The following is a 15,000-nucleotide window of genomic DNA, read 5'->3' on the forward strand; positions in this document are numbered from 1 at the left end:
GCTGAAAATAGATAATTCTTAGTAAAAATTCAATGATGATGATGGATATGATAAAGAAGAGAATAATGTTAACTATGACAGTTATGATGATGCTAGTGTTGATGATGATGATGGTGGTGGTGGTGGTGGTAGTGGTGGTGGTGATGATGATGATGATGATGATGGAGATGATGGTAACAATGATAATGATGAGTTTTGACTATATTGATGATAGCGACAATGATGATGGTGATAATGATGACGATGGTAATGGTAATGATGATGGTAGTGATGATGATAATGGCAATGATCGTGGTGATGACAGTGATGATGATCGCAGTGACAGTGGTGATGATGATGATGATGGTGGTGGTGGTGGTGGTGGTGGTGATGATAGTGATGATCATAGTGATGATCATAGTGGTGGTGGTGGTGGTGACAACGAAGTTAGGTAACCTACATAAACCTAGCGGATTTGACTTTGTTTATCTGATCAACCAGCAGCTCAACCAAGTCTGCAGGGAGATTTCTATCAGAGGGCAGAGCTAAACTAAAGATAATCATGTTATATGGTGCTGAAACAGTATAAAGGGCTTAAGTTTCCTTTCTTGTATTTTTTTCCTGTTTTGTTTAGTTTCTGTTTTATCTGGTGCTTGATTTGTTTCTCATCACACAAAGCCTCCTTCTGTTTGATAATTCTATCCTGATGGAAATATGATGATTCACTTCAATAAGCCATTGCTTTTTAGGAGCTAGTAGTCGTGAACACTGCTCATGTGCTGGATGTAAAGCAGTGGCTACTAGACAGTGTGACACAGAGTGTCATGGCACATCTGTGCAGATTTAAAAAAAAATATATAAATTAGGTGCGGGCATGGCTGTGTGGTTGGGGAGCTTGCTTCCTAGCTACATGGTTTCGGGTTCAGTCCCACTGTGTGGCACTTTGGGCAGGTGTCTTCCGCTATAGCCCTGAGTCGACCGGAGCTTTGTGATTGAATTCGGTAGGTGGGAGTTACTGCCGTGTGTGTATGTGTGCGTATAGCTGCTCAGTGCCTCTCCGAGAGAGAGGGAAAAACTACTTCGCTTGGCAACAAGTGGGGGTTGGCGTCTAATGGCGGTGCCCCAGCATGGCCACAGCTCGTGAGCTGAAACTAGATAAAGATAAAGAAAGATAAGGTGCAGGTATGGCTGTGTGGTAAGAAGCTTGCTTCTCAACCACATGCTTCTTGGTTCAGTCCCACTGTGTTGCACCTTGGTCAAGTGTCTTCAACTACAGCTTTGGGCTAACCAAAGCCTTGTAAGTGTATTTGGTAGACGGAAGCTGAAAGAAGCCTATTGTACATATTCTTTTATTCTTGTACTTGTTTCAATCATTTAAGTGTGGCCATGCTGGAGCATTGCATTGCAGGGTTTTAGTCAAACAAACCAACACAGGACTTATTTTCTTCAAAGCCTACTACTTATTCTATCAGTTCCCTTTTGCCAAACTGCTCAGTTATGGCGACGTAAACACACCAACACCAGTTGCTAAGTGATGATGGGGGAATAAACACAGACACAAAGACACACACACACAGACATATACATATATATGACAGGCTTCTTTCGGCTTCTATCTACCAAATCTACTTACAAGGCTTTGGTCAGCCCGAGGCTATAGTACAAGACACTTGCCCAAGACACTTGCCCATGCATATATATTTTCAAAAATTTTTTTCATAAAAAGCTTCTTTCCATTATTTCCAAGACCATGATGAAAAAATATTGGAAAAATCCCCATCAAAATGATGAAAATCCAAACTATGTGGGTGTCCTGATCCAAAGCTCCACCATTTATATCCATTTTTAATAGTCCATTAAAATTCTATTGAAATGGTGTCATGTCCCAAAATCTCAGGCTTTATTTAGTTCTATACCTATTACAAATTTGCCAAAAACACAAGTCTCTATGGCTTGTTCTTTTGGATTAAGCTAAGTCTGAAAACATCACAAAATAAACTGTTTGTTAAACTTAACAAAATAGGCTTTACATAGATATTTAAAAAATTGTCAAAAAAAAAGCTTCCTAAGAGCCTGCAACAAATAGTTAACTGCTACACCATGGCTACAATTAACTTGTGTAATTTGAAGATAATTATCATCTCAGTTTGAAAGACATGACATGACAAATGTGGCTAATTATTCATTTATGTCAATTAGGTAAGATTTTGACCAATTTGCTGCCCATTCAAATTATCATATTTCCTAAAATATTCATCCAAATTTCACAGATAAGGTGTCAAAATGTTTGTCTTTAGATGTCTTCAATAAAAAGTACAGAAGAAATTACATTTAGATATTTTTGAAAATTCATAGTGATACCTAATGACAGTAATAAAAATAAACAGCTAAAGATATCTTTTAGATTATTTGTGTTGAAGATCTTGTAGTTGTCGTTGTTTAGCTCTGGATAAATTTGGTTATGTAAACCTGATTGAGACCATTTAAGTGATAGGGAATGTTTAGGCCTACCAAAACCAAACATTATTTACATTTGGCAGATATTTGTCCTCATCTTGCTTGTTATTAACACAACGTTTCAGCTGATATACCCTCCAGACTTCATCAGATGTCTTGGGGAAATTAGGAACCTGGGTTCTCATTCCTAACAAACAAAATGAGGACAAATATTCGTCAAATACAAATAATGTACATAATTCCTCATCTCTTAAATATAGAACTGCAAAACCAAACATTCGTTGATTTAGAGACAGAATGTGTTTCTATGTGTGTCTAAATTATGCAAACTCACTCAGCTTGCATATCTCAAACTCCACTGTAACTTATTATGATAACATTATGTGTCCCATTATTTTCCTTTTTAGGAGCCATAAGCAAGGCTCAGATAAAAGAATGATTTCTCAGCATACATTACCAAACTGACATTGCTGTTATTAATAATAGTAAACTTCTTGAAGTATAAAGTTATTTTTTTCACAAAGGGGTTTAGTAATTTACAGGTACTCAACAAAGGCACAGGTGAACCAAGTGTTCAGACCTGGAGAGGGATGGGCTCTGTTAGATTTAAAATGCCCAAGACATGCCACCATATGTCACAATGGTGCTCTTTCAAGAAATGAGGGTACAAGGAAGCTGTATCATCATTATCAACATTATCTAACATCCATGTTATATACTGGTATTGGTTGGGTGGTTTAACAAGGTCCAATGGGCCCAAGAGTATCATCATTATCATCATCCTCATCATCATAGTCATCATCACTACCACCATCACCATCATCACTGTCATCATCATCATTCTTTTTTTTTCCATGCTGACATGGGTTGACAGGAGTTGGCCAGTTGGAGAGCTGCATACAGCTTTAATTGTCTGTTTCGGCATGGTTTCTATGCTTGGATGCCTTTCCTAAAGCCAACTACTTTATATGGTGTACTAGGTGCTTTTTACATGGCACCAGCACCAGTGCCAATAAATGGCACTGGCAGCGGTGCTTTATACATGACACCAGCGACGGTGATTTTTATACATGGGACCAGCACAGGTGCATTTTATGCGGCACTGGCATGAAAGTATTCGTTAAGAAAGTAGATTATATAAACTGTTCAAGAAGAGATCCCTCTATTGTAATTATTAGAACCAGGACTCTGGTTTCTTTGTTCTTCCCTCCCTAGCAATCTTTGAGTTCTTGCAAAAACATCACTGGTGTTACCTTTACCCTTCTGATTTAGCTATAAAAAAAAATCTGTGGTAATTTGCTATACTTGATAAAATTCATCAAGCTAAGTAGAATCGCTGTCTTCCACATATACAGGCTTGTCCTTTCAGGTGTAAGTGCTGCATTAATGCACCCATGCCAGTGCTGCGTAAGCACACCCATGCCGGTGCTGCATCGATGCACCGGTGCTGGTGGCACGTAGAAAGCACCTAAGCACACTCTGTTAAGTGGTTGGCGTTAGGAAGGGTTTCCAGCCATAGAAACTATGCCACAACAAACAACTGGACTTTGGACAGCCTCCTGCTAGCCAGCTCCATGTCAAACAATGCCAGCATGGAAAGTGGACGTTAAACGATGATGATTATGATTTAAATTGATAAAATCAACTTACATTCAACATTGTCAGGAAATTTCTTGTGAACCTTCCGGTAAGTGTCAAGTGCTTGTTGGTAGTTGCCACTTCTTCGGAAACAGCTGGCCACCATCAGCTGCCACTTTATCTCATTAGGTCTGAAAGAAACAGTTTCATCGAAGACTGTACTGACATACTATATATATATCATTTGCAAAGACCATTCCCAATAGTTTATTTTTCCTCTTTTGTTATTATACCTCTAGAAATTATCTGTCATTCAAGCCAATGAGAAAACCTCTATGCGGGTACTCAAGTTGTGAAAAATAGCAGATGAATTCTTCAATTGATACTCTAGCATCTTAAAAATGAACGAACACATTAGATAATGTTGTCTTAGATACATTATCCATGAGAAGAATATGGAATATGTTATGTTTGAAACACTTCTTATCATAGGACTGGAGTTAAACTACAACTGTTTCCACAACCTGGTCAGCATTCAAATTCAAGTTACCTTGTCTCTAGACTCAGTATGCTGACTGAAGAATTTACAGCTGTATCTTTTTTCTCCAAACTCTGAAGCCCTGGCCTTTTGCAAGCAAGGACCTCACCTCATCATCATTGTCATCATTGTTCGACCGTGGTCAAGACAATGGAATTTACCATGCTACGCCAGACTTCACGGTCCATCATGGCATTACGGAGGTCCTGTTGCTGGATGCCTGTATCCCTGGAGATTACATCAGGGTAGGAGAGTGTGCGCCCTCTGGTATTGCAAGTAGATGGCTTCCAGACGAGAAGAGTAGAAATTGCCTCGTTTTCAGCTCTACAACAATGTCCAGCAAACTGGACTCTCCTACCTTTCACAAGAGATGATACAGGTGGTAGTTTCCCATACATTTGCATTTTGGTTGGATGACGCTTCCACGAGAGATTTTGTTTCAGTGTTAAGCAATATATACACTTCACTAGTTAAGCAATATATACACTTCACTGGTTAAGCAATATAAACACTTCACTGGTTAAGCAATATATACACTTCACTGGTTTGTGTCCAAATTTCTTCCACCAGTTCTTGTAAACACCCCATCACTGGCTAGTGTAAAACATTTCTCCACAGTTGAATACATCCTCTCACTGGTTTGCATACAGTATACCTCCACTCACTCTCTTATACACCCCACTCACTGTTTTGTGTAAAACATTCCTCCATGCTGTCTTGTATACTCACTCTCTTTTTACTCTTTTACTTGTTTCAGTCATTTGACTGAGGCCATGCTGGAGCACCGCCTTTAGTCGAGCAAATCGACCCCAGGGCTTATTCTTTGTAAGCCTAGTACTTATTCTATAGGTCTCTTTTGCTGAACCGCTAAGTTACAGAGACGTAAACACACCAGCATCGGTTGTCAAGTGATGTTGGGGGGACAAACACAGACACACAAACATACACACACACACATATATATATATACATATATACGACAGGCTTCTTTCAGTTTCCATCTACCAAATCCACTCACAAGGCTTTGGTCGGCCCAAGGCTATAGCAGAAGACACTTGCCCAAGGTGCTACACAGTGGGACTGAACCCAGAACCATGTGATTGGTAAGGAAGCTACTTACCACACAGCCACTCCTGCACCTATGCGCCCCTTATCTGCCATCTCTTGATTACACCCCTATACCTCCACTATCTTTTGTATATACCCTCTTCCCCTCCAATCTTTCTTGTATATGACCACCTCACAGGTTTGTTTACAAACATTCTTCTATTATCTCTTGAGTTCAAACCCTCATCCTCCAAATTCTTTTGTATACACCCTGTATGTTTTAATCTCTCTCGAAGAGACACACTTAATTATACACTATCTTTTGTTTGCACCCCCATCGTCCTCCACTCTCTCCCTCTCTTATACACACTCAAAACTTGATTGTGTAAAATATTCCTCTATTTTTACTATCATCTGTGTACAACCGACTCATCCTATACTCTCTTGTGTACACCTCATTTGACTCTGTGGAACATTCTTCCACTATCTCCTGCATACAACTCCTCATCCTCTATTCATTATCCTTATCATCATCCTCATCCTCTATTCATCTCCAACCTCTATTTATATTCATCATCACCATCATCATCCTCTATTCAACCACATCTATTCATCATCATCACCTATTAATCATCATCATCATCATCATCTTTGTTCTAATGTCCACTTTTCCATTCTTGCATGGGTCAGACAGAATTTGTTGAGGCAGATTTCCTATAGCAGGACGCCCTTCCTGTTGCCAACTCTCACCTCTTTCTAAGCAAGGTGATATTTCCCTTGTAACCAGACATGTTTTTCACGGAAGACTAGAAATGAACAACTCTGCTTGTATGATGATGATGGTGATGGTTAGACCATAATGGCTCTGTAAGGAGCAAAAAGTTGGTTTCCTGGTTTCTCTGGTGGGTTTATTCTATTCCTCCTGGGACAGGACATTGGTCTGTTGCAGGATTACCCGTTTATACCAGCTGAGTAGACTGTGGAATCAACATTAAATGAAGTGTTGTCCTCAAGAACACAATGCATCACCTGGTCCAGGGATCGAAACCACAATCTTACAATGATGAATCCAATCCCCCAACCACTAAGCCATGCATCAGCACATGATGGTGATGCTGATCTATAACTAAGAGCTATGATGTCAAGAAAAAGGAGACACAAACACAGGTTACTTTTAGCTCCCATGAACCAAATTTACTGCCAAGGCTTTGATCGGACTGGAGCTAGAGTAGAAGACACTTGCTTAAGGTGCCATGCAGTGGGACTGAACCCAGAACCAAGATTCTCAGTAACAGAGCCACATCTGCATCTCCTTTATTGCTTGTATCCCTCCTCCATACCTGTTACTCTCTTGTGTATACCCTTGCACTGACATGTGTAAAACATTGTTCCACTATCTCTTGTATGCAACCCATCTCAAGTTTTTGCAAAACATTCTTCCCCCAGCTTTCTCAATGGTTGTTTTCAGAAACTCTCTCACTGATTTAAACTGGATAGAAATGTTAAATCAACAGGAAATGCTTACTGGACAATAGCCGCTCTCTCAAAGTACTGCACTGCTTTCTCTGGGAACTGCGATTCAATGTAATATAATCCGAGCCATTCAATTACCGGGATGTTAGATGGAAAGTAACGATAAGACTGCAATTAAAAATAGGAGAAAAAAAAATATTTTGCATAAATTTCTGCATTTTGAAAACAGTTAAAATATTACATTAATATTCTCATAAAGAATAGGATGGTGAGCTGGCAGAATCATTAGCACACCAGGCAAAATGCTTAGTGGTGGTATTTTGTCCATCTTTACATTTTAAGTTTAAATTCTGGCAAGTCAACTTTACCATTCATCCTTTTAAATAAATAAAAAATAATAAATGCACCCTTTTAAAGCCTAGCCAGGCTCATGGGCCCAGTTTCCTGGTTTCAATTGCGTATGTGTTCCCCTGCTGGATGGTACGCCAGTCCATCGCAGTGTTACTCATTTTTGCCAGCTGAGTGGACTGGAGCAATGTGAAATTAAATGTTTTGCTCAAGAACACAATGTGTCGCCCTGTCCAGGAATCAAGACCACAATCTTATGATCAAGATGCTTGGCACCCTAACCACTAAGCCACGCGCCTCCACTTTCATCCTTTTAGGGTGGATAAAATAAGTACAGTTGAGCACTGGGGTCAAGGTAATCAACTTGCCACCTCCCTCAATCTTGCTGGCCTTGTGCTTAAATTTGAAATCAATATTTTAATAAAGGTGGTGAGCTGACAGAATCATAAGCATGCTGGGTAAAATGTTTAGCAGCATTTCGTCCATCTTTACGTTTTGAGTTCAAATTCTGCTGAGGTCAACTTTGTCTTTTGTCCTTTAGGGTCACTAAAATAAGTAACAGTTGAATGTTAAGTCGATCCTATCAATTTAAATCCTCGTTGTTTAACATCTGATTTCCATGCTGTCATGGGTTGGATGGGCTGACACGGAACTGGCTAGAAGGGAGCTGCCCAGACACCAGTTGTTGTGGCATGGTTTCTATGGCTGGATGCCCTTCCTAATGCCAATCACTTAACAAAGAGTGCTGGGTGCTTTTTACATGCCACCAGCATGCCGGGCAAAATGCTTAGTGGCATTTCATCTGTCTTTACATTCTGAGTTCAAATTCCACTGAGGTAAACTTTGCCTCTCGCCCTTCAGGGCCAATAAAATATGTATCAATTGAGCAGTGGGGCTGATGTAATTGACTTACTCACTTCTGAAATTGCTGGCTTTCTGCCAATATTTTGAAACCAATATTTTCATAGAGAATAAGGAATCAATAGACTTAGGGCTGAGACATGAGAGAGGTAGTTTTACTCCCTGCAAAAGCCTGGTGCCTATTTCCTTCCCACTCTGATAAGAAGAAGAGAAGGGAAGAATTATGGGTCTTTCCCTGAAACATAGGTAAACACTTGCTTGATTTGAATATGTAATTGTTGAGCTGGTATTTTTTATCTTCATTATAGGAGAGTTGGCTAAATTTTGCAAATTTTGAAAGAAAAACGAAACAGATGAAAAAAAAACATATTTGAATAAAAAAAAACAACTACATCATCAAAGCAATAACAACAACAACATTATAACTATGTTTTGCAAACCTGGCCATGTTTTTTTTCAAAACTCAAAACAGAGAGGCTGAAACTACTAAAGACTGGTACAGACTCAGCCCAACACTTTACTATACATAACTTCATTAGTGGTATTCAGTAATATTGGTATCAAGGCTAAAAAGTTTGGGAGAGGTGATAAGTCGATTAAATCGACCCCCAGTGCATAACTGGTACTTAAATTTATCGACCCTGAAAGGATGAAAGGCAAAGTTGATCTCAGCAGAATTCGAACTCAGAGTATAGAGATGAACAAAATTCCATTAAACATTTTGCTCAGCTTGTTAACGATTCTGCCAGCTAACTGCCTTAGTGGTATTCAGTAATATCGGGACAACAAAGGGCGGTGAGCTGGCAGAAACGTTAGCGCGCCGGGCAAAATGCTTAGCAGTATTTCATCTGCCGCTATGTTCTAAGTTCAAATTCCGCCGAGGTCGACTTTGCCTTTCATCCTTTCGGGGTCGATAAATTAAGTACGTTACGCACTGGGGTCGATATAATCGACTTAATCTGTCTGTCTGTCCTTGTTTGTCCTCTCTGTGTTTAGCCTCTTGTGGGTAGTAAAGAAATACATATTGGGATACCAAAAACAACAGCAGCAACAACAACAAAACAGCCACCATTGCCACTGCTACTGTTGTTGTCACCACTCATACTGCTGCTACAGCTGTCACTGCTGATACCATGAAAACATATCCGGTCATGGGGAAATATTATCTTGCTTGGAAACAGGTGAGGGTTGACAATAAAAAGGGCATCCAACCGTAGAAAAAAATCTGCCTCAATTAATTCCATCTGACCCATGTGAGCATAGGATAGTGGACGTTAAAATGATGGTGATATATATATATACAACAGGCATCTTTTATTTCTGATCTGCCAAATTTACTCACAAGGCTTTGGTCGACCCAAGGTTATGGTAGATGACTGTTACTCAAGGCACCACACAGTGGGACGAAACCTGAAACCATGTGGCTGGGAAGCAAACTTCTTAGCCAGGAAGTGCAATAATAAAAGTTAGAGCCCCAAATACCATCAAATATTGCATGTTATGCAGAGCCCTCCCACCAATGAAAAGACAAGAAAACCAAACGAGTTTTTAATTTACTAAACATCTTCATGGCTCATAGCAATTTTTATAAAGGCCACATTGTTGAACAACAAAGAGCCTGTATACAAGAATCTATGAACGTAATTAAAAAAAAAAAAACACACAGAAAATTTAGATAAAACAATAGAAAAAGAAATTTCAAAGTAAATAGAATGTTGTTTACACAAGTATGCATCAACATCCACACAACTATGTAAGAGCTGATATTTGGGAGATAGGGTGTGTGTGTGTGTGTGTGTGTGTGTGCGTGCGTGTGTGATATGTATGTGAGTGTTTTTGATAATCATATACTCAGAAAAATGCTTTGTGTGCCTGTGAATTTATATATACATATATATATATATGTGTGTGTATGTATCTATACATACATACATACATACATACATACATACATATATATATACACACACACACACACACATATATATATATATATATATATTATATATCATCATCATCATCATTTAATGTCCATCTTCTATGCATGCATGGGTAGGACGGATGACAGGAACTGGCTAGGTAGAAAACTACCCTAGGCTACTTTATCTGTTTTAGTAGGGATTCCACAGCTGGATGCCCTTCCAAATGCCAACCAGGTTAAAAATGTGGACTGGGTGCTTTTAATGTGACCCCATCACTGACAGGGTAACCAAGTAACTTGCAAGACAAGGAAGTGTGATATGGGCAGGGGTATTTGAAGAGGGGAACTTGTGTTAGAGGATGAAAGGTTAAAGTACGACAAAGAGACAGAGAAACAGAAGCAGGTGTCTGGCCACAACAGAGGTGGGCATTAGAGGAGGTGATCCAGTATCAGATGATGAAAGGTTAGAGTGTAACAGAGAAATAGAGAGGCAGAAATAGGTGTCTTGCTATAGAGGAAGTACATGGTTACCCAGTAAGAGAGGGGAAGAAAGAGAGAGAGAGAAAAAAGAGAGGGTCAGAGAGAGGTACAAGAAAGAGTGTGTTGATGCAAAATTTGGTGTAGAAATCAATATATACATGGTCCAGAACACGATGCTATGAGAATAGAGTGGTAAGAGCAACAAAGAGATGACACTGGATAAACCAAAGACATACACATATATGTCTGTCTGTCTGTCTATCTATCAATCTATCTCTCTCTCTCTCTATATATATATATATATGTATATATATATATATATATATATATATACACACACACACACACACGATGGGCTTCTTTCAGTTTCTGCCTACCAGATTCACTCACAAGACACTTGTCCAAGGTGCCACGCAGTGGGACCAAACCAGGAACCATGTGATTGGGAAGTAAGCTTCTTACCACACAGCCATGTCAGCACCTATTCCATAATTAAAAAAAAAAAGAAAGAAAAAACACAAATTCTTTTGGAGCAAGTTATAGACTATGTATGGGGGGTGGGGTATTATAACCCAGTGCTACTGCAAAACAGAAGGCAGTGAGCTGGCAGAATCATTAGCAGGTCAGACAAAATGCTTAGCAGCATTTTAAGTTCAAAATCAACTGAAGTTGGCTTTGTTTTACATCTGTTTGGAGGGGTTGATAAAACAAGTACCAGTTGAGCACTGAGGCTCAAGCAATAAACTTCCCCGTCCCTTTAAAACTGCAGGCCTTGTGCCAAAATATGGAAGAATGCTTAACAACATCTCATCAGGCTTTGAGCTCTGAGTTTAAATTCTGCCGAGGTTAGCTTCGCTTTTCATCCTTTCAGGGTCGATGAATTAAGTACCAGTTGAGTACTGGGGTCAATGTAATCGATTAACCTCCTCCCACAAAATTTCAGGCCTTATGCCTATTAGTAGAAAGGATTATTGCAAAACAGAAGTGAATGTCAAAGGCACAGAACATTTGCAATACAGAAGCAAAACTTTAAAAAGGAAAACAATTGAAAATTTTTTTCCATAAAAATAATCAGATCAACCTCTCACACAACAACAAAAACAACATTATCATCACTACCACTGTTGTTGCCATTATCATCACCATCATCCTTATCACCGTCATTGTCACTTTCATCAGTTATCATCATCACCATCAAGGCTGCCGCTATTATCATCTTTGACATCATCACCACCAAAACACCACCATTATCATCATCATAACCCTCATCCTTGTTATAGTTACCATTATCCACTCCTCATCATAATATTTTTCTAAAGAATTATCTATTTTCAGAAGAATGTGGCTTTTATTTGTTTTTTTTTTACTTTGTTTCGCTTTATACTACTTTATTCTTCATCCATTTTAACATTATTAACACAGAAGAACTTTGCTCCTTTTTCTTTTCTTTTTTTTTATTGTGCCATGCAGGCTCTTTTAGTCATCCACGTAACAGGAAAACTGGCTTTACTTCTTATGTTTTTCAAACAATCATAAGCACCACCACCACCACCATCATCATCATTATCAAAAACAGCAACAAGTGAAAGTAATAATGGGTTAGTAACTCACATCAAAGTAATACTGGAAAGCCGATGTCTTATCCTCTTCATTGTCATAAAACTGGCCAAGGCGGCAGAGAATATCAGGGTCTGTTGCAACTACACCAATCAACTGCATAAACCTACAACAACAGCAAACACATACCAACATATACATTTATGAATTAATTGTTAAACATTTAACTGGTGTAGGAGTGGCTGTGTGGTAAGTAGCTTGCTTACCAACCACATGGTTCTGGGTTCAGTCCCACTGTGTGGCACCTTGGGCAAGTGTCTTCTACTATAGCCTTGGGCCGACCAAAGCCTTGTGAGTGGATTTGGTAGACGGAAACTGAAAGAAGCCCGTCATATATATGTATATATATATATATATATATATATATAAATGTATATGCATATGTCTGTATATGTTTGTGTGTCTGGGTTTGTCTCCCCAACATTGCTTGTTAACCGATGCTAGTGTGTTTACGTCCCTGTAACTTAGTGGTTTGGCAAAAGAGACCGATAGAATAAGTACTAGGCTTAGAAAGAATAAGTCCTGGGATCGACTGTAGGATAATCTTGAGATGCATGAGGACCCCTCCAAAAGATCTTGAGGTAAACAGGAAGACCCAACAGAAGATGTTGAAATGTACAGGGAGACCCTTCAAAAGATCTCAAAGTGCACAGGGACACCTTCCAGATGATCTTGAGGAGTACAGAGAGATTCTCTAGAAGATTTTGAGCTTTACAAGGAGACACTGCATAAGACTTCAAGGTGCACAGAGAAACAAATTGAAACAGACTTCCTGGGCATCTCAACACTGCACAGGGAGTCTCTCATAAAGATCTTGAAGTGCCCAGGAAGATCTTTCAGAAGAAACTGAGAGAATCTCTGACAAGATTGTCACCTTGATAAATCAGTTCTATAAACAACAAAAACCTGATATCCTTTGATTAGTTTTCAATGGAATCTGTCATGTGAGGAAATCTGTATCATCTCTCCCATTTTCTTCCTAGTTACCATTGACTGAATCATGTGTAAGATCACATCAGATAAACATAGTGGCATCCAGTGGATACTTTTACCTCATTTAGAAAAGCTTGACATTGTGGATGACCTGGAAGCCCTCTCCCCAAAAAGCGATGTTCCACTAGAGAAAACTGATAGGCTGAATAAAGCAGACAAATTTTAACATCAATACTTCAAAACTGCAAGCCACGTACATAAACTCCAACAATAACCTTGCATCTATCACTGTCAATAGTGAGTCACTAGGCTATGTGTGTGTGTGGTGAGGAAGGGGGGGGGGCAGTTATATATGTGAGAAGCCTTACCAGCAAAGTCAATAAGGCAGAAATGGACATCCACACAAAACTCATGGGACATCTGTAAAGACATCAGTCAATCTGAAAGTCCTGATAATACAGTATCCTGGTTAAGACTGGACTCTGTTAAAGAGGAAAACCAAATCTGTTCTCTTGCATGCCTCAGAATGCTGATGTATGATAAAACAGGACATGATTAAGACCTTGTGTGATGAGAATCATATAAGAATCTCATTCAGGTGGTTAAGTTAATAAGCTTTTAAGAAAATAACTAAAAACAAAAATGAACGCAAAAAAAATAATAACTGAATGCTTACCATTCCTTTGCCTGTACTTTTTCATCTAGTTGATCATTTCTGGCAAAATGGATTTAAGGAAAGAAATATCTCCCTTTCATAAACAATAAAAGATTGAGAGAACTGTCAGAGACCATTCTGCTACTACCTTTATATCTAAAACAATTGGAATCAACTAGGGAACCATTATATAGTTGCTTAAACTGCTAGAAGTAGTAGTGAAATCTCCACCAGTCAAAAATTACCAACATAAAGGAAAGTGAACATTGGATTTTGTAGTCCAAAGTTGTACTAATTCTTAAAAAAATACATTTGGAGTTTGTTTGAAAACAATTGTCCGAATACAGTTTTTCGAAAAAAAGCAATTCAAAATAAATATCATTTGCTACTTGATTTTTAATTTTATCATTTTTGTTTAAATAAAATAAAAAATTTATAATAAATAACATTTTGTATAATTGTCCTTTTGAATAATTTTCATAAATACAATTTTCCATTCAAATAAAATTTTTCAAATAATTGTTTTTGAATAATGTTTACATAATAAAAAAATAGGTAGGTCATAGCAAAAATGCTATCATAAGTCTATTTGATGAGGACTGACTTAGAGGTTATACAACATGTACAACAAATTCTAAAACACATTTAGGAATATTAAACTTAGTATCCTTTGCAACCCTCTCTAACCAAGCATCCCTAATCTTGTGGACTTGTAAGTGCTGGTGCCATGTAAAAAGCACCTGTGTTGGTGCTATGTAACAGTACCCAGTACACTCTGTAAAGTATCTAAATATGCTGGCACCACAAAAGAAACGATCATCTGTAATGTATGTTGTAATCATTAATTAAAGTTGCGATTTTCTTCATTCTTATTCTTGTTGTCTTATACTCCAATCTTCTTGAAATTCTTCTAAGCATTATTTAGATTTACTTGTCATATATGAAGATTAACCTACTTGCATTTACTAGTATCTGATTGTTTGCTATAGTTAACAATATTCGTTTAACAATGAGTGCTTTATTGCTATCTGATAGGAATTATTAACCCCTTTTACTTTTTATGTATGTGTGTGTGTGTGTGCGTGTGTGTGAAATGCATTTGTGTGTATTACT

The 15,000-nt window shown here is 38.4% G+C and overlaps 1 protein-coding gene across 2 annotated transcripts in view; it reads right to left on the minus strand.

Annotated features, from left to right (window-relative positions):
* Positions 1-15,000, minus strand: part of LOC115215608 (intraflagellar transport protein 88 homolog) — a 149,345-nt gene that overhangs the window by 41,563 nt on the left and 92,782 nt on the right. For both annotated transcript variants that reach the window (XR_005000679.1, XM_029784830.2), the window contains exons 18-21: positions 13,909-13,947; positions 12,294-12,405; positions 7,125-7,240; positions 4,087-4,205 (exon numbers count right to left, since the gene is read on the minus strand). Coding sequence is in view for 1 of the 2 variants with exons in the window: in XM_029784830.2 (XP_029640690.1) it covers positions 4,087-4,205; positions 7,125-7,240; positions 12,294-12,405; positions 13,909-13,947 (386 nt within the window). In the remaining variant the exon portion in view is untranslated. The remainder of the gene's footprint in view (positions 1-4,086; positions 4,206-7,124; positions 7,241-12,293; positions 12,406-13,908; positions 13,948-15,000) is intronic.

This window comes from Octopus sinensis, linkage group LG9 (genome assembly GCF_006345805.1).
Source record: "Octopus sinensis linkage group LG9, ASM634580v1, whole genome shotgun sequence".
NCBI classification, from domain to species: domain Eukaryota; kingdom Metazoa; phylum Mollusca; class Cephalopoda; order Octopoda; family Octopodidae; genus Octopus; species Octopus sinensis.